A 19,014-nucleotide genomic window follows, 5' to 3' on the forward strand; every position below is an offset into this window, starting at 1 on the left:
ACTTCCGCACCGCACAGAGTAATAACAATGTAACTGATTTTTGCATAGTTTTTTTCTTTATTACATCCTCTTTTTCTAGAGTATGACTTACAGGGACAAGTTTCTCAACAGTTATGGACTTCCTGGACGCAAATTAGTCATATAATTAAATCATCTTCCAAAAAGTATGTTTGGAAATTAAATTGGCAGTGATGGACTTGCAGGTGTTCTTTTCTGTAGCTTTATATAGTCTTAAGATGAAAACCATAATTGTATTCTTTCAATGCTCAAGACAAGATAATTAATCAAGTGAAAATATTCCTCATTTCATCAACAGTCTTTATTTCCATGTTGTTTCTTCACCAGGCTTCAACTCTCTGTGGGGAAAAAAAAAAAAAAAAACAGAAAAGAGACTAAAATTAGGATGATTTTTGTAGAATAATTTCTAAAATATATAAATTATTCTAGAATACCTTGATTTTGAAAGTTATCTTATATTTTTAGAGGTTTTTGTAATATGCAGAAATAACAGCTAAATGTCACAAGCAACTGCACAGTGCTCATGTAACAGTGGCAAGAATTATATCATCTTACTTTTTTACTCAGAACTAATCTAGGTGACAGCAGAGCTTAAAAAAAAAATCAAACTGATAACATTCCTATGATGAGTCCATGCTATGCAGCATGACTTTTATTTCTGTTAATTGCTTAACCCCATGGTGTAATGTAAAATTAGAACCGATACAGATGATGCACTACATTAAGTTATCTAAATTCTCCCTGAGAAATTTGCCAGCAAGCTCAAACTGTTTACTATATATAATCATACCCTGAAGTGAAGATACAGCAATTGCCAACATAAGCATTTGTGTTAATTTAAAAATTCATTACTTTTAATAACAAATTTACACAAGCATTGAGTTAATAAGTGCTGTGATAATTTTAAATTTAAGACAGAAGCTTGCTATTATCCACTAAAATAAAATTCAATGACTGTTTCCCACTGAGGTTTCACAGACAAAATAATGGTTTCCATACTTCATGACTGAGAACCGGCCAGCAGCTAACAATTAACAAGCTTTGGACAGGCAAAGATTTTTGTACTAAAGTGAATATACCTTATTTTTCCAAATTACTTGATTTCAAATCAATAATGAGTTAACTAAAAACTAATTAGGAGCTGAAAAAGATCATATTCCATTTTAAATTGACAAACAACATTAAGATGCAAGATACTCATTCTTCCACCTGTAGAATCTTCAAGGACTTGGGGTTGGGGGGTAGGCAAATTCATACCTATTGAAAATACTTCCCTAACTTGTTAGTTCTTCATGCACTTTATAACTCTGCTTCCCCCAGTTAACAAAATAATGCTAAATGCATGCTACATACACAGTCCCACACATTTTCTCCTGGCCTATAAATTCCCCCCCCCAAAAAAACCCTGTTAGATATTTTCCTTGGAAGTATACTTTACAGTAAGGTTTGAAGTGGTATTTTTACTACAATCCTTGGAGATTTCTTCTTATTAGCGGTATTTCAAAGTTATGTTTGTTTGTAAGAACAGTGCTTGCCACTAACAATACTATACTAAGATTTAGTTAATGGCATGCCATGATAACTACGCTGTGAAGTATGGTTAAGTTTTGTTATTTTAATATGACTTAATGGTTAAGTTTTATTATTTTAAGATGACTTTTTCCTATTCTTATTCATCTGTATGCGTTTACTTTTTATTTTGATCTCATGTACTGCATCCTTCAACTAAGTTTATTTAGATACAAATCAGTCTTAATATTCACAAATGTTTGCTTTTACCTTGCTTCCACAAATAAAATTTATTCATATCAACACTTATAATTGACTGGTGCAATTGATTATTTTAAATCAGTTATATTGGCTAAATGATCAAACAGATAGAATTACACATACTTTCTTTTCACAATTAAGAGCACTAAGATGGGTCCTAATGCTGGGATATTCAGAGGGCATCAGTGACCTACCTAAAACCCATCAGGAATGCTTGCTGAAACTTTTATCCCCCCCCCCCCCAATATTTTGGTAGTATCACTGATTTTTTTTTTTTTTCATATTTAAGACTTTTAACAACAGAGAAGTACTTAACTCAACTTGTCAAAATAACTGAATGTACATATTTAAAAGTCATAATTAAAGCAGACCTTCTATACAATAAGCTCTTGTTTCGGAAGGTTGACAGCTTTTCATCGTTCATTCTGTCCAGATAGCATCCAACCACGAATCCTAAGGGAACGAGGATGTGAACCCAGTGATCACGCACAACTTGGGCGAAATTCACCATGGCTGCTAGAAAGGAAAGTATAACAGGTTAAGAGCTGCTAATACATCTGGAAATGGAGGCTGTGGCGTCCCTGGAATATTTATTTACGCTTACTAGGATCCTACCATAGGATAATAGATATGTGGGCCACTAACAGATATGTGGGCCACCGAACACTTCCTATAGGATACATGTTGTTTTCAGATACATACAGAAGTTTCTTAGAAATAATTCTAACCAGCTCTTGGCCCTGGGAAATAGGATTTTATCCTAAAAAGGGAAGGGAATATCTCTTTTCGGATATTACCGGTGAATCAGTCACACTTAATCGATCAATTTATTCGTTAAAACCTAACCATACAGAAGTTTGCAGCTCTGCAGACCATTAGGAGCGCACTGGTTACACCAAATCCCAGAGACGCGCGCTCTATTACCACTAACCAGCCGTATGGGACCTGACAGCTGGAGAAAACGGCTCGTTTGTAGAAACCCATCAAGCGAATTTCGCCGGCCTTCTCAAACCACAACCTCCCAGCCTCAATGGAGATTTTATGAGACACCGAAGAAGTTTATGACCCGTTCCCGGCCCCAGGGAGAGAAAAGGGGAGGGAAGAGGGGAAAAGACACGACCCCCCCCCTCACAGCCCGCCCGCCATTACCGATCCTCGCCGCCGCCGGGCCCCGCGCAGCGGCCGCACCAAGGGCAACGGGCGGCGCGAGCAGGCCGGGAGAGCCCACCGGCAGCACAGGGAGCGGGGGGAGCCTCCTCCCCCCCCATCATCTCTCCGGCGGTGGTGCCGCCCGTTCCCCTTCCACCTTCCCTCCTCCTTCTGCCCGCCCCTCACAAGATGGCGGTCGGCGGTGCCGGGGCAGGAGGCGGCGGTGGGGGCGCGCCCCGCGGGGCTTGAGGGCGGCCGAGCCTCGAGGCAGCGGCGGCGGCTCGGAGGGCACCGCTGCGGGGCGACCCGCGCCGGGAGCGGAGGGCTGGGCCCGCTGCCGGGCGGCCAAAGGCTCCAGTGCTCTGAGCCGGGCTCCTTCTTCTCCTCTTCCTCTTCTTCCTCCTCTTCCTCCCCGGTGAGCCCCGGCGGCGCGGCCCGGCCCGGCCCGGCCCCTCCGCGGCGGGGTCTGCCCCGGTGGGGCTCCCCTGAGACCCCAGAGGCGCGGAGCTGGTCCCTGCGCCGCTTCTGGCACTCCCTTATTTTATTTTTTAAGTTATATGTCTAATAAACTTCGAAGCTCTCTCTTAACAACAAAAGACCCCCAAGGATCAAAAGCTGGTATCTGGAAGTTAGGGGTTGGCACCTGGCAGCCCTATTGAATGCTATTCACCACCATTGCTGTGCGTGCTGTCAGAACTTGAGAGAAATCTAAGGAAAAGGAGGGAGATCTAAATAAATAAACATTTCCTCTGGATTACATAATAAAATGCTTTCTTCCCCCATTCAGATTAGTTTTTTCTGAGATCAAGCGCTTGGACAGAAAAATGACATCGATTATCAAGCTGACCACGCTTTCAGGGGTGCAGGAGGAGTCTGCCCTCTGCTATCTATTGCAAGTAGATGAATTTCGCTTTCTTTTGGACTGTGGCTGGGATGAGAACTTTTCTATGGACATTATTGATTCCCTAAGGAAGTAAGTAGCTCAGACACTTTAAATAGGACTTATCTCTTTCTGAAAGTTTTTTAAATGCTAGTCTGTGGTATCTACGTGGTGATGTTATATCCAAAGTTGTTCTTTTTTGCTCAAAATGCGCTTTATGTGAAGGGGATGATACTGCTAAAACATCTCTAGTAAATTTTTTTCTTTATCCTAATGAGTAACCTCAATTAACTACAGTTCTCAAACTGTTCAGAGTTTGTTTTGGTTTGGATGTTTCATGTTTTTACATATGTTCTGCTCTGCATCAAGTTTATGGGAGGCTGACCTTGGCTTTAAAGTAATTTAGGATGTTTAGCTAAGTTTTAAATGAGAGGCCTTATTGTATGAAGGCTGAAGATAAAGTGGATCAACTCTTGCCCCTTAATTCAAGTTTAACAAACTGTCAGTCTGGAAAACAGCTTCTGTTAGTATCTCAGTGCTGTCAAGACATCAACCTGTCTAGTCTTTAGTACTGAACTCTTGCATGTTTATAGTGAGCTTTCCTGATGCAGAAATTGTTTGCTGGTAAAAGACTGAAACATAAAAAAATCTGTGAAACATAACATATTCTGTGTTTTTAGTTATATATTTTTTTAAAGTAAAATCTAAATTTTGTATACCACTTTTCTTGAGTTATAATTTGGCTTGTTTCAATTTGAAAAAGAAATGTTTTGATTTGATTCTTATCAATATAAAGATTATTGAGACTTGGATCCTGTTATTTGTTTTTTCTCATCTGAAAAAAAGTTGTAGTCTGTTTTAGGTTTTTAGATATATAAACGTACCTGCACCAAAAATACTTTTGACTCTTCAGTTAATGAACTTTCTGGTGTCAGAGTATATATTAAGGTCTTTCTAATCAACAATTTAATGTGAAACTTCTGAAAGTTCATAAATGACCCGGGCCTTGAAGTTACGTTTTAAGAACTCTCTTGCATATTTAAGTTCTAACGTTACTTGAGAATGTTTGGAAATATCTCTGACTTTTAGTTATGTTTTTTAAACCTGGAAGAATCTGAATTTTCTTGGTTGGTATTCAGACTGTGCAGTTGCTTGCAAAATAGTCATAGCTTGAAGTGTATTATTACTTTCAGAACTCTTTTCAGCAACTTCTGTTGTCCTTCCTTTGTAGGCATGTCCACCAGGTTGATGCTGTTCTCCTTTCTCATCCTGACCCTCTACACCTTGGTGCTCTCCCATATGCAGTTGGAAAAATGGGGTTGAATTGTGCCATTTATGCAACTATTCCTGTATATAAGATGGGACAGATGTTTATGTATGATCTGTATCAGGTATATTTAAGTTCATACTTTAATACACAACATCATTGATGAGGTAGATGGCTCAAGTTCTTGAACATTCTTTGCTTCTTGTTTGTTGTAGTCCCGCCATAATACTGAAGATTTCACACTCTTTACATTGGATGATGTAGATGCAGCCTTTGATAAGATACAACAGCTCAAGTTTTCTCAGATTGTGAACTTGAAAGGTAAAGTTGTTCTGTAAGGAACAGTTTTGATAAACTGCTTCTAGGGTCTCTCTTACTTTCATTAACAGTTAAGGTAACTTTTTAAAAGGAGTATGTTTATGAAGGTTACACATTTTGCAGATCTGAATTCAGTAACATGGTGCCAATCTATATCAGCTGAACACATGGCATTAGTATTTGTATATGGAGGTGGGTAGAAGTTCCACTTAATGAGGAGAAGGCTATGCCAAAGCATATTTAGGCATTGTTTTCTCCTTTTTTTGTGTGTAACTTTTCTTGGAGCTTGTTCACATGTCTAAAAAATACTTATACCTCAGAGCTCCTCAGTAACACAAAAGAAAGTTTTCCAGAGAACAAATAATGTGCAGATACTAAGTTTTAGCATGTGAATGATTTAACGAGGTCTTTGTAGACTCTGAATGAAATTCAGCATAGCTTATTGCTAGGAACTGTGACATACAGATAATCAGCATCTTTTCACTGTTGCTGAATTCAAAGATCAGAATGAGATGGAAACGCAGTTCTTGCACAGACACACATAAGCTGATCAGCAGCAGCTTGTCTCAAAGATGCTGTATCTCCCAGCTCTTCAGTGCTGCCTGCTGAAATTCTTGCCCTGTAATTTGGCATCCCATTTCTATTTTTCTTTTCCATTCTTGAAAGGCTGCTGACCCTTTTTCAAGGTATTTGTAGCACGGATATATCTGTGCTACCAACTTTGACATCTGATAAGTGTTTTAGTGAACAACTGTGTCAAAACACCTTTTTCATATTTAATGGAAGTGATGTGAAGTTTCAATAGACACATCTAAGAAGATAATGTGTGTTCTAATCATTGTTAAAGCTGTGCAGTCATGCAGTTCTAGTTGGTGTCATGGATCAAAGACCATGAGTAATGGTCATGGTTGCTCTAGTTTTGCTCTGACAAAGATCAAGGCTACCATGAGTGACAAGAGGCAGCCGTGCATTTAAAAAAGTAAGAAAAGCGGCAGGTAGTGCTGAAAAGATCAGCCATCCCTCCTGACTGTAGCACGTAGACACCTTTCCTTGGAATTCTTTCACTTGCCTGTTTGTTATTCCGGCGAATTTCTGGTTTGTGTAACTTACTTTTTTTTTTTTTCTTTTTTTTTTTCTGAGTATTCAGGCAGTGACTGATACAGTAAGCATTTTGTGGTGCAGCAGAGAGGGGTCTGCCTTTCACAGCTGACTTGCTTTTCTGGGATGTGTTTGTTATGTAACTTGCTGCTGTTTAGGTCTGTAGTTATAGCAGCTTGGCAATGCCACTGAGTACTGGTGGGAGGTGGCGTGAAGAAGTGCTCTTCACTTTAGTTTCTTTTTCTGGAGACAGAGTAGAAATGAATTGCAAGAAGTGTAACATCATGAAGTTACTGGTTAGATGGCAAGGAGAGAGATGCTACTGATTTTCACTCTTCATTTGATTTTTTTCCAGGTAGTAGTTGTGGAGTTATTTATGTACTTTTTATTTAGAGTAATGGATTTTAGTACGTGTAACATACCTAAAATATTGAGAGGTTTTTAAAAGACGGTTCTTTTTTGTAGGCAAAGGACATGGTCTGTCAATCACACCATTGCCAGCTGGTCACATGATAGGAGGAACAATTTGGAAGATTGTCAAAGATGGAGAGGAAGAAATTGTTTATGCAGTTGATTTCAACCACAAGAGGGAGATGTAAGTTCAGTGTAGCTATCTGTATTTCTTAGATGTGTAAGGTGTGCATCATTTTGTGAAATAAATAGGTACGGAAGTGCCTTTCCAGAAATAAGATGCTCATTTCACATGCATTCAGATTAATTGATTTCAAACAAGTGTTAACTCTGGGTTTCCTCATTCCACTCAGATTTATTTATTTGTAAGTTTGAAGCAAGAAACATCTGTATTGTGCAGTTTGGAAAAGCTTTTCTTGCGAGTTTAAGAAGGAAAATAATAACACAAAGCTCATTGTTGCGTAGAAAGCATAGACATTGATAAAGAAAAAAATGTGTTTTCTTCTACCTTAGACAGTAACGGACAGGATTCTTCTCATGTCCTGTCCTCCTTCTTTAAAATGCTTATTTAAAAGAAGAAAGGCAAGAAAATGAACATTGAAATAAGATAATTTTCCACATTAATATTAATTAATGTCTTGTATTATGTATCAAGCCAAATTTAATCATTGAAACATAGAATTGTAGAATATCCCAAGTTGGGAGGGATGCACAGGAATGATTGAGTCCAACTCCTGGCTCCACACAGGACCTTCCAAAAATTAAACCACATGTTGGAGAGCATTGTCCAGATACTTCTAGAACCTTGACAGGCTGGGTGCTCTGACCATATCTCTGGGGAACCTGTTCCAGGCTCTAATTTGGGTCTGTTCCAGGTCTAATTAAAGTTATACAAAAGAGGCTTTTGGGGAATGAGAAGAGAAGAAAGTAGAAAAATGAAGCTAATTGAAACTGCCTTTGTTCTTACTAATGATCAATTGTAGATTTTAAATATAATTTATGCTGTGTGTCAACTGCCTCAAAATTACTTGTACATTAGGACTTGGAATCTTTTTAAACATCCTCTTATTCTTGGTCTAAAGTCTTTTCTTTAGGAAGCTCTCTGATTTGTTTATATGTGATACAATAGTTTTCTATTATTGAGGAGTTTGACTTCTGTACATGTAAAAATCTGGAAACTAGCCATTTTATTTTTTTATTGTAAAATGTAAATGCAGAAAGTGAGTTTTGGCCTTTTTTCCACAGCCACCTGAATGGATGTTCATTGGAAATGTTGAGCAGGCCTTCATTGCTTATTACAGATTCATTTAATGCTACCTATGTACAACCCAGGAGGAAGCAACGGGATGAGCAGCTACTGAGTATGTATTCTGTTTGGGGGTTCAAGATAGCAGTAACAGGATTTATTAGCCACTGTAAATTGTTTTCCTGTAAGAAGCTCACCAGCATCTAAATTAAGAATCTTTATCAAAATTTAACAGATTTTGATGGTACCGATTCTGTAGGCAAAACATTTTCCTAAAAACAAAGAATTGTACCCTATATAAAACTGTTTGAAAGTGGGGTATTTTACCCAGGATCATTTGATTACTTAAGGATTTTTTAAATGACCTTTTGTAATGCAATTTTTTTTTTTTAAGCTCCATTATACACATTGTATTTATTTATTTTAGAAAGTAATATCAAGACAGTGGGATCTTCAGAACTACCAAGAAAAGTCCAGCTCATTTTAATTTAATTGGAAATGTGGTTTTGGCTCTGTCTTGAAGTTTAATTTATTGCTGAGTTCATTTTGCTTTTGACTAATGACTGTAAGTGTGATACAGGAAGGGTAAAGAAAAACACCACCACCCTACAAACATCGAAGTTGTGGTTTAAAGTGTAAGCATTTTGTTTTATTTTTTTCTAGCTAATGTTTTGGAGACATTACGAGGTGATGGAAATGTATTAATAGCTGTGGATACAGCAGGCAGAGTTCTGGAACTTGCTCAACTTCTTGATCAGATCTGGAGAACAAAAGATGCGGGATTAGGAGTCTACTCTCTAGCACTTCTGAATAATGTCAGCTACAATGTAGTGGAGTTCTCCAAATCACAGGTTTGGTTTGATTTCATTTTTAAAATGCAATTGTGAAGGGGATAACAGTTTGTATGTTTAAGAGGTTTTTTCTTTTCAACAGTTTAAAGGGAAAAAAAAAGCCAAAGACTGGGTGTTACCTTGTTCTGGAGTTGGTATTTGTCTCTCAGATGTTTTGATCAAGTAGGGCAGTATCTAGTCATTGCTACTGTTGTACTGCTTGATACTTGTTTCTACTTTGTTTTTAATCACAAGACTTGTCAGTATAGAGTGTAGCTATTAAAAAGTACTCGTTTCTGTGGTGTTTACACTCAGCATTATTTCTATTATTTTCACTGAGAAACGTTGATGTAATCACACATTTCACCTCTGTACTTAATATCAGGTTTTTATGTTTTTACAGAGCTTGTGTTCCTATTAATGATTTTTTCTTAATATATATTTTAGGTTGAATGGATGAGCGATAAGTTGATGAGGTGCTTTGAAGACAAGAGAAACAATCCTTTTCAATTCCGCCATCTCTCCTTATGTCATAGTCTTTCTGATCTAGCTCGAGTACCTAGTCCAAAAGTTGTTCTTGCCAGTCAACCTGATTTAGAGTGTGGGTTTTCAAGAGATCTTTTCATTCAGTGGTGCCAGGATTCCAAAAACTCTATAATTTTAACTTACCGCACTACACCTGGAACATTAGCACGATTCCTGATTGATAATCCTTCTGAGAAAGTTATAGATATTGAGGTAAGAATTTGTCTATTTATCTAAAAGTTTTTGTTGTGGGCAGAGTATAAGCAAAACTGATTTATTTTTTTTTTTGACCTGCTGAAAATGCTTGTAGTGGTGGAAGGAAATCTGAAGTAAGTATGTTGCATATATAAAAGGTTAAGGATAAATTTACATAAAAATAGATCCTACATTAGGAAATGCAAATTGTTTTTCAGTGGTGTGGTAGAATTAATACTTCACAGAGATGAACACGAAGTTGCTTTTAAATATTTAAATAGTTAAAAAAATAATAATTATTTATTATTAAACAACACTTCTTACATCTTACAACTTACAGGAGTCCCCTGTGGTTGCAATGATAACTTCAATCCTGATGATGCAGCCTGCTTTTAGTTTTAGATTGGATTGGAAATGTTCAATTACAGTATTAGACTTATTTCTAGATTTCTGTGTTATCCAATGTGACCTGTATTCTAATTTGTTTTGTGGAAAACAAGAAACAAAACTTGATGTTGCTTTGCGTACTAGTATAGCATTTTGCAAGGTTCTGTTTTTGTTAGTTACACAAAGGTCAAAAAAAAAAAAAAGTGCTCATTATAGAGTATTCGCATTCAGTTATTGAAGAGAAATGTTTCCTGAAGATGTTTTGTCTAAGGAATTTTTGTAAACCTAATTGATTTTAATACCTTAGAAATGCTTTTCTGTTAGTCTCTGCTAATTGATAACATTGTCACGATATTGCCATGCTAAGGTGCCACACATTTACATATTCTTGTTCTGTATGTGACAAACAAGTTGTGTTTGTCCTTGGTACTTAAATATAAATAGTATCTTACCAGCAGTGTACAGGAGAAATGTTAAAATCACATCAGCTACTCACAGTAATGTTAATTTTTGTTCTATCTATAAGTTGAGAAGACGTGTCAAGTTGGAAGGAAAAGAACTTGAAGAATACCTAGAAAAGGAGAAACTAAAGAAAGAAGCGGCTAAAAAGTTAGAACAGTCTAAAGAGTAAGTATGTGGGCTGTTGCGTTCTGCTGTTATTGTTAGAGTTGACATTTGTGTGATCAGCTTGATGTGTCAACTGTTTACAGGGATAAATGAAAATCGTAGTTTTGATAGGTTTGTCTGAGGGCATTGAGGAGTCAGAAATGGTTGTCTTTAATGTCGTTAAGATAGACCTGTTTCATCTGCTTTTTGTGCACAGCTTCTCAGATGCATAAATTGTCTTTGCTCTTAGTGTCTGTTACTGTCCAGTCAGTGTGTTTATGTAACACTAAACCTGAATTAGAAAGAAAATTCTTTTCTTCTTGGAATGCCATTTCAGGGCAGATATCGATTCCAGTGATGAGAGTGATGCCGAAGAAGATATTGATCAGCCAACTGTACATAAGACCAAACATGATTTGATGATGAAGGGTGAAGGTAGCCGAAAAGGAAGCTTCTTCAAACAAGCAAAGAAATCTTACCCAATGTTTCCAGCCCCCGAAGAAAGAATTAAATGGGATGAATATGGCGAGATTATCAAGTATGTAGAGAAAGCAATGATAGTGCTTAGTAACATGTAACAGCTATGAAATAGTTCAAAAATAGAAGTAATAAAAATAGAAACCAGCATTCTCTCCCTTGCTACACTGTTATATGCTCTCCTAAACACAGTAACATTTGAATGACTTCTGTAAAATAGTTTGTGCTAAATTTCACAGGAAGCAGAGCACTGGTTCTTGGCATGAGTTTACATCTCTTATGTTGTATTTTTGCTATGGTTTTTCTTTTATTTTTGAGAGAGAAGACTATTTTTTCTGAACTTGACTTTTTTCTACTTTAAATGACACAATTTTGGTAAACTTACTATGACAGGAAGGAGCATCTTTCAACCTAGGAAAATTTAGCAATATTTGTAATATTTGTGTGAGGAGTACATGCTAGAAACCCTCACCTTGCTAATGTTCTGTAGGATATCAAAACGTTGTTTTGAGATATGAAGGTAATATTTTCCAGATAAGCTGTGTTCACATGTGAAAATGTTGAAGGCAAGTGTAATAAAACTGTTAGCACTAACGATTCTAAAAGAAGTCAGTAGTTATAATGAGGATTACTTGTTTCTATACTGTGTAGAGCTTTGCAGTTACTATAAGACTATTAAAAACAAAATGCCTTTCATCCTTTAGACCTGAAGATTTTCTAGTTCCAGAACTTCAGGCAACAGAAGAAGAAAAAAGCAAACTAGAATCTGGCTTGACAAATGGAGAGGAGCCTATGGACCAGGATTTATCAGATGTTCCCACCAAATGTATTTCAGCAACAGAATCCATGGAAATTAAGTGAGTGGACTGGCTTTGTTCCAATTTTTGGTAACTTCATAGCTAGGAGGGTACTGTTTGAAAGGCCAATGTGTTGTAACCAGCATTCAGCTGTTTTGCCTTCTTTCCAGAAATACTTGTTCAAGCTGAAACTGGTGCTTTAAGCTTCAAGCGTTTCAAGCGTTTGGGTTTTTTACATTGTGACAATAGGCAGTGGCTATGTTTATTTCTCACGCAACAAGAGGGTCTTTTATAGAAGTGCTAATAGGAAATGCATGCCAACGTAATATCAGCTGTTAATAGTGCCTATATTTCACATTCTGTTTTGCTTTGAATTCTGCTTGTCACCTGTGTTATATAAAGGGATAATGGGAGAATTCCAGTACTACATGTGTCTCCTGAGTCTATCCTCCAAGGTCTCTGATGCTAGAGGATTCTTTGGAGCTACTGCCGAGCTCAGTGCTTGTAGGGAAATACAGTGTGTGGGTAGGAAAATGTTGTGTATTGTATTGTTTGCAGCTGTGTATGTATCCAGTGAGTCTTGAGCTTTATGAGCCTTAGTCCATGCTATTAGAATAGTGGCGCGGATATTGTACAAATTAGTTTAAAAAGCTAGCTTGAAATTAAAAAAAGTCATATAGGATTCTCTTTTCTTCTCCAGGTTAATCACAATTATTTTTTTTACTAGTCTTTCTGGGAGCATGATACAGAATCTTATGGCTCTTACTCTTAAGAAATATACACTTTGGTTCCTGTTTGAGGAGAATTGGAAAAGGAAGAGCAAATGATACAATAGTTTGTCAGCACAGATAAGGAAGTGTGTATGTATATATTGCTAGAAAGGATTGAACTTATTCACATACTCTTAAGTCATGTTTTGATAACTATGTAAGTGAATTTTGGGAACTTAGTGTTAAATATATGTATGTGCTGATATTTGACAATTCTTTATTTCATTGATCCATAAAATGTCTTGTGATGACAACTTTTTCTGATGTAGAATAATTTTAAAATTTTTCATTTTTTAAATGAAAATTTTTGATTTAACTTTGAGTGCTTCAAAATATTTTATTTAAACTTAAAAATCTGTTATTCTTTTTTTTTTTTTTTTTTAATTCAAACTAGAGCTAGGGTTACATACATTGACTATGAAGGACGCTCAGATGGGGACTCAATTAAAAAAATTATTAACCAAATGAAACCAAGACAACTGATCATTGTCCACGGACCACCTGAAGCCAGCCAGGACCTTGCAGAATGTTGCAGAGCTTTTGGTGGAAAAGACATTAAAGTTTACATGCCAAAACTACATGAAACTGTAGATGCAACCAGTGAAACTCACATTTATCAGGTAAGCTACAGGATTTTGTTACTTGTGTAAGTAATGTCAACTGTAATAAAGCTGTACTGGCAGGCTTTCTTATTTGGCTGTTTTTTCGGGAGAGGAGGCACAAAATGCTACATGTGTCCACTTGATTTTGACACTGGCAGCTTTTTTCTGTCTTATGGGTAGGCATTCTCCTTATGCTTAAATGAATGTTACTCCGAAGTGCTTAAAACAAAACTGGAATGTGAGATCAGTCCACCTTTGCCTGTAGTGCAGAAGGCGAAGTTTATGTCCATTGGAACGTCAGTTTGCTTTACTCTTAGTAGATACATTGTGTCTGCATTTAAAATACCACTGTACGCTACAACTGCTTGGAACTCAGGATTCTTTCTCTAATCTCAAAAGGAGAATTAGCGAAGAAAAAAGTAGTGCTTGGAGATAAACACGTACAGTCAGGGGCAAGTTAATGTTAAAGAAATTATTTAAAAAGGTACGTCTGCCTACCACCACCACTTTTCTGCTCACAAAAAAAAAGTGAGGTAACAATAAAATGTTGCACTTCCTTTAATACATTGTATTTAGTTTTCATTGTTAAGCTCAAAATGAAAAAACTCGGATACTTTGTGTGAAGCATATGAAAATTCATATGGTCCTGATGCAAATTTTGAAGTTGTTGAGAGGAAAGCATCTCACATGCAGTTTAGGTATTTGGTCTTTCATGCCTTCTGTACTTTTAAAGTTAATAGAAAAACATCAGTAGAATTGTTGAAAGAGGTGCTTTTGTGACTTCACAGAGAAAAATCTGTTACCCGTGGAAGCAGAAAGCTCCAGTAACTCAAAATTAACTTGTTTGGAGAATCTTAAAACAGCAGTGTTTTCTGTGGTTTTGTTTGTTTGTTTTAAAGCTCTGAGGATTGCTAGTGTGAAAGAAATGAGATTTCTGATTTTTCACTAAATATTTGTCTGAATAAAAATTTAATAGCTCCATATTTTGTTTCAGTTTTATTTTATAAGGGGATAATTCAGTCTTCAAAGATTAAAATTTTTTGTTTTCAATTGGAAGCTGTCTGAACAGATGAAGTACATTGGAGACATTGAATTAAAAAATAGATGGGAGTGGGATCTTGGAATCCTAATGTCTGTTGGGTGAATTTTGTTGCAGATAGTTAATTAGTTGCAATTTCATTTGTACAGTTGCAGCCTTGATTCTACTATTGTGATCCTGCACAATCTCATGTGGATAGCAGTCTTTCAGAGTAGGGTTTTAATGAGTTCGAGTCCTGGAATGTGCCAGAGGAATCAGGGTAATGTTTTGGACACTTAGTCTGATATTTACAACATCCCCTCTTGCAATAAAATTTAATTATCATTTTTTAAAGAAGGTTGAATTTTGGAGCTGCAGTTTCCTAACCTGAATGTATCTGTGTAAATTTTCCATAGAATTACTAAGGCCAACTGAAGAATCCCTTGGCCACAAAAAAAATCTGATGTTGTAAAAAGCAATGATTGTTCCTGCCATAAATTTAACTTGTTTGTAGTCATATAAGTTTCTTAAGTTAATCATGGAAAAACAAAGGTTTTGTTCTTTGCTTTTTTTTTTTTTTTTGGTTTGTTTTAAGTTGACTGCTGATATCAAGTTTATACCATCTGTGTTTTTTAAGTATAGAATGTCTTGTCTTAGAGATACCAAGTTCTTTCTCTTTCCAAAAGACTGAGTCAAAACTGTGCAGAAAGATGGTGAAAGGAAAACTGCTAATTTTGGAAACTTGAAGTAAGAACTCCATGTGTTTTCCATCAAACCAACAGTACTTTTATTTTTGTGCAACCCAGGTGAGGTTAAAAGACTCTCTTGTCAGCTCCCTTCAGTTCTGTAAAGCCAAGGATGCTGAGTTGGCTTGGATAGATGGTGTCCTGGACATGAGAGTTTCAAAAGTGGATACTGGAGTTATTTTGGAAGAGGGAGAGCTGAGGGAAGATGAAGACCTAGAGATGCAAGTGGATATGCCTTCTTCAGACTCTAGTGTCATTGCACAACAAAAGGCCATGAAAAGCCTCTTTGGTGATGACGATAAGGAGATGTGCGAGGAAAGTGAGATCATTCCTACTTTGGAACCTCTGCCACCTCATGAGGTATAGAAACTTCACTGATTTCTTTCTAGTATTTAGAGGTTGACAGTTATGATCTTATTCAAATGAAAGTCTGTTTTTTCATGTTTGGTTTTCTTTTAGTTAAGCCTGCTACTGTTCTTTCAGATTTTAAGCTTTTCAATTAGGATGATCTGTTGCATTCACAAACAGTGCCTAGCACACAGTTACCGACTATCTGTGAATGAGATATTAATGTTTCGTATTTGTAATTAGTACTTGTGGATTTGTAAATCAATTTGTAATTAGTACTTGTGGATTTGTAAATCAGTTACTTATTTACTCTTGAGTCTTGTTCTGTTTTGTTGATGCTATAGGAATTACTTCATATACTTGAGTAGAAATACATGTCTTGGAAATTCATACACCTCTGCCTCTAGTAGTGATCTGAGTTCATTAATTTAATCTCTTTATCTTATTCTTTACTCTGAAATGAAAATGATTGCTTGTGTGAATATTATTTCATTTTTCAGTGAATGATTAAAATAGCTTCTAATCCTAGAATTACAATACTGTTTTACAGTCCTAAATGTAGTCTGTTTCAGGGGCTAGATAAAAGTGGAGACATCTCTAAAGTCTCTTCATACTTCTGTGACAGTTGTTATGAATCTGTAGTGATCAGCAGTGCAGCTTACTGCAGCTCTGTCCCTGGTTGTCGCATGTCTCAGAAGAGATCTTCAAGGACAGTTTTCTATGCAATATATGAGTGCAGAAAGAAATCCTTTATTTACTTGACAAGTAATTTCTATGCTATCCTGTCCTGGAAACATCTTGCTGCAAGTAGACAGAAATACAACCTGCTCAGTTATAGTCCCCCAGCCTGTCCATAGGCAATGCTGTTGCCAACACAGTGTTGAGGAGATATTTGGAAAAATGGAAGACAACAAGTAGCACAAGTGTTAAATTTTTGTATGTTGTTTAAAGGTTCTTGGTCACCAGTCTGTGTTTATGAATGAGCCAAGACTATCAGACTTCAAGCAAGTTCTCTTGCGAGAAGGTATACAAGCTGAATTTGTAGGAGGAGTGCTTGTTTGCAACAATCTGGTGGCTGTTCGCAGGGTAGGTGTTCTGTATCTTAAACTCTTTGGTAAATAATATTCTAAATGAAAATTAAATTTCTTGTTAGTGTAAAGATAATAAACTGAAATATGTCTTTTGTTTCAGACTGAAACAGGGCGCATCGGATTGGAAGGCTGTCTCTGTCAAGACTTCTATAGAATAAGAGACCTTTTATACAAGCAATATGCTATTGTCTAAAGGAGGTTCTGCAAAGGTGTTTTTACTTGAACTTGTAAAGATGACGAGGAGTTCTCTCAGTTTTGACTTTTTGTAGTTTTCTAATTTATACAAGGGAGAAGTAATTCATAAAGAATAGGTAAACTACCCTGAACATGTAAATAACTGCTACTGTCACTCTTCATAAACTTACTGGTACATTCCATGTTCTTGACTCTCAAACTGTTATGACTTGCCATCTCCTACATAATACATTCTAAATGAGTTTATGGCTATGAACTGTTCCTCAGGAAAGGTTCACATTGACAGGACGTGTTCTGGTTTGATAGATTCCCTGCCAAAGAGTACGAAGTCATTCTTCTATGCTAAAATAAGATTAAACATGGAACTGGTTTTTGTCCGTTTTGGAAGAGGCTTGAGTCCTTTTTTGTTTGTTTGTTTTAAATTGAGTTCAAGTGGGCTATTAAAAACGTAACTAAAGTTGACTACCTGAATGTTCCCCTAGTGTTCATCTGGCCGTGTCTTAATGTTGTTGCTGTCTGCTCTTGTTTGTTCCAGTACAGCATTTCATATTCTGTATGAAGTATTAATCTGCAGGATCAAAAAATTGCTTTGAACAGGTACATTAAGAAGACTGGAGAAAATTGTCAGGCAGCTTAAAATCTAGTGATTGTGTGCTTCTGAGTAACGTCTGTACAAACTTATTGGATTTGCAATTTCTCGCTTTGCAGAGTTATGCCAACTATAAGATATTTTGAGTTCTAATTTTAATACTTTCAAAGACTGAAGCCTTTATCTGTGCACCGCTCTTTGTTCAGAGTGCCATGAACCAAGTTCAAGAAGATCCTTTATCTGGAGATCTGAGTTCATGTGATGTATTTAATGCTTTTGTGCCATGTTTCATACTATTGCACGTTTTGAAAATGGGATTTATTGTAGCTGTTTATGCTGGAAATTGTACTTACTTTTTAGGTGAAGATGAGTACAGTTTTGTGTGGCTGAATTTCTCAGAAATTAATTTATGCATACAAATGGCCTCTTGAGAGTTTCTTTAATTCCATTTTCTTCCATCTGTGAACCACCAGTTTTGGCAGTGGAGGGTTGCCTACTTGTTTTTACATAAAACAGAAAAGTCATATGTGCTCTCTGTGTATATGTTTAAATAACATCTTTGGACAAAGTGGCAAAAAAAAAAAAAAGCCCTGTGGGCTATTAATGGTAAGATAATTTACCTTGCAATTCATTTTTGACTAATAGTTTATCTGATCTACAGATGATTTATACTGTTTAAAATAGTAACTTGAAATTGAAGTCCATGCTTAACAAAACAAAACAAAAAAATCAACCAAGCTGCTAGAACTAGATGCTAAAAATGTAAAACACTTGAAAATGTAATGCAAAGTGAGAATGTGTTTTGTTACAGGCAATAATCTTGGCTAGTAATGACTAAACAGCTCAACGCTTCTTTGGCAACAGTATATAAAAAAGGTTTATTTTCTATTACATTGACAACTAGAACTTCTTAGAAATGCTCTGGTTTTGTAGCTGTTTTGGAGCAGTGCTGTGTAAATCTTTATGATACTGGGTGCTTGCTGGTGAATACTATTGTATTACTGTTGTTGATACTAATGAACTTTATAAAGTGCATTCCTTTTTACATAATTGTATTGGCCTTAGAGCTTTTAACTTGGAGGCTTGGGGAGGGCAGAGATCACATAAGGCGATATGGAACATTGAAATAAAATTTTAAAACCTTTAGGAAATGGAACTAAAAAAAATGCTGTTCTTAAAAAGGGGGAAAGACAAGACAGCATGATCACAAAACTTTCAATCTTTTTTTTTTTTTTCATAACTTATTGTTTCAAATTCAGTTAAGTTTAACAAATGTTAGTGTTATTAATTGCTAAATCTCCATGTGTCCTGTTAAAGGACAAAGTAGCGTCATTGCTGAAGAATAAAACTCAAGTATGAGCATAGCAGCTAATTATTCTGCATTAGTCTATTCTGCTTGAAATAGTCTGGTATGAAATGAGACCTAGGAAGCTGATGTGCAGGACAACAGGAGTTGTCTGAGCTCTGGGACAGGAGAAGGCTGGATTTGTGGGCTGGTGAGCGGGAGGAAGGGGAAGTACAGGACATCTGGAGTAACATCACAGGCTGCAGCTGTGCTGTGAGGCAGGTGTGCTCCTTGGCTACACATTCCTTACTTGGAGGCACTGTGGAAGCGAAACAAATTCCTGTGAATGCTACCTAGTCAGCTATCAGCTTTCTGATAGATTATTTCGTTGGTTTG

General features: G+C 36.6%; 2 protein-coding genes across 5 annotated transcripts; one reads left to right on the forward strand and one right to left on the reverse strand.

Annotated features, from left to right (window-relative positions):
• Positions 1-34: 34 nt before the first annotated feature.
• NDUFB1 (NADH:ubiquinone oxidoreductase subunit B1) lies at positions 35-3,098 on the reverse strand. 3 transcript variants are annotated; one of them, XM_084522779.1, is made up of 3 exons: positions 2,938-3,098; positions 2,160-2,304; positions 35-356 (listed from the first exon to the last, which is right to left on the reverse strand). In XM_084522779.1, the coding sequence occupies exons 2-3, from the start codon at positions 2,297-2,299 to the stop codon at positions 320-322; spliced, it is 177 nt and encodes a 58-aa protein (XP_084378905.1). In that variant the 5' UTR covers positions 2,300-2,304; positions 2,938-3,098; the 3' UTR covers positions 35-319. The 3 variants fall into 3 exon arrangements, with proteins under 3 accessions (XP_084378905.1, XP_084378906.1, XP_084378907.1); XM_084522780.1 differs by having other exon boundaries at positions 2,160-2,301; positions 2,938-3,071; XM_084522781.1 differs by lacking the exon at positions 2,938-3,098 and adding an exon at positions 2,720-2,863.
• On the forward strand, positions 3,086-18,383 carry CPSF2 (cleavage and polyadenylation specific factor 2). Of its 2 annotated transcripts, none has more exons than XM_084522766.1 (15): positions 3,086-3,352; positions 3,725-3,910; positions 5,049-5,208; positions 5,300-5,405; positions 6,966-7,095; positions 8,157-8,272; positions 8,821-9,008; positions 9,435-9,725; positions 10,621-10,721; positions 11,038-11,238; positions 11,882-12,034; positions 13,139-13,364; positions 15,171-15,470; positions 16,410-16,544; positions 16,650-18,383. In XM_084522766.1, the coding sequence occupies exons 2-15, from the start codon at positions 3,762-3,764 to the stop codon at positions 16,740-16,742; spliced, it is 2,349 nt and encodes a 782-aa protein (XP_084378892.1). In that variant the 5' UTR covers positions 3,086-3,352; positions 3,725-3,761; the 3' UTR covers positions 16,743-18,383. The 2 variants fall into 2 exon arrangements, with proteins under 2 accessions (XP_084378892.1, XP_084378891.1); XM_084522765.1 differs by having other exon boundaries at positions 3,216-3,488; positions 3,723-3,910.
• The last annotated feature ends 631 nt before the right edge of the window (positions 18,384-19,014 follow it).

The sequence above is a fragment of the Aythya ferina genome (genome assembly GCF_964211825.1).
Source record: "Aythya ferina genome assembly, chromosome: 5".
NCBI classification, from domain to species: Eukaryota; Metazoa; Chordata; class Aves; order Anseriformes; family Anatidae; genus Aythya; species Aythya ferina.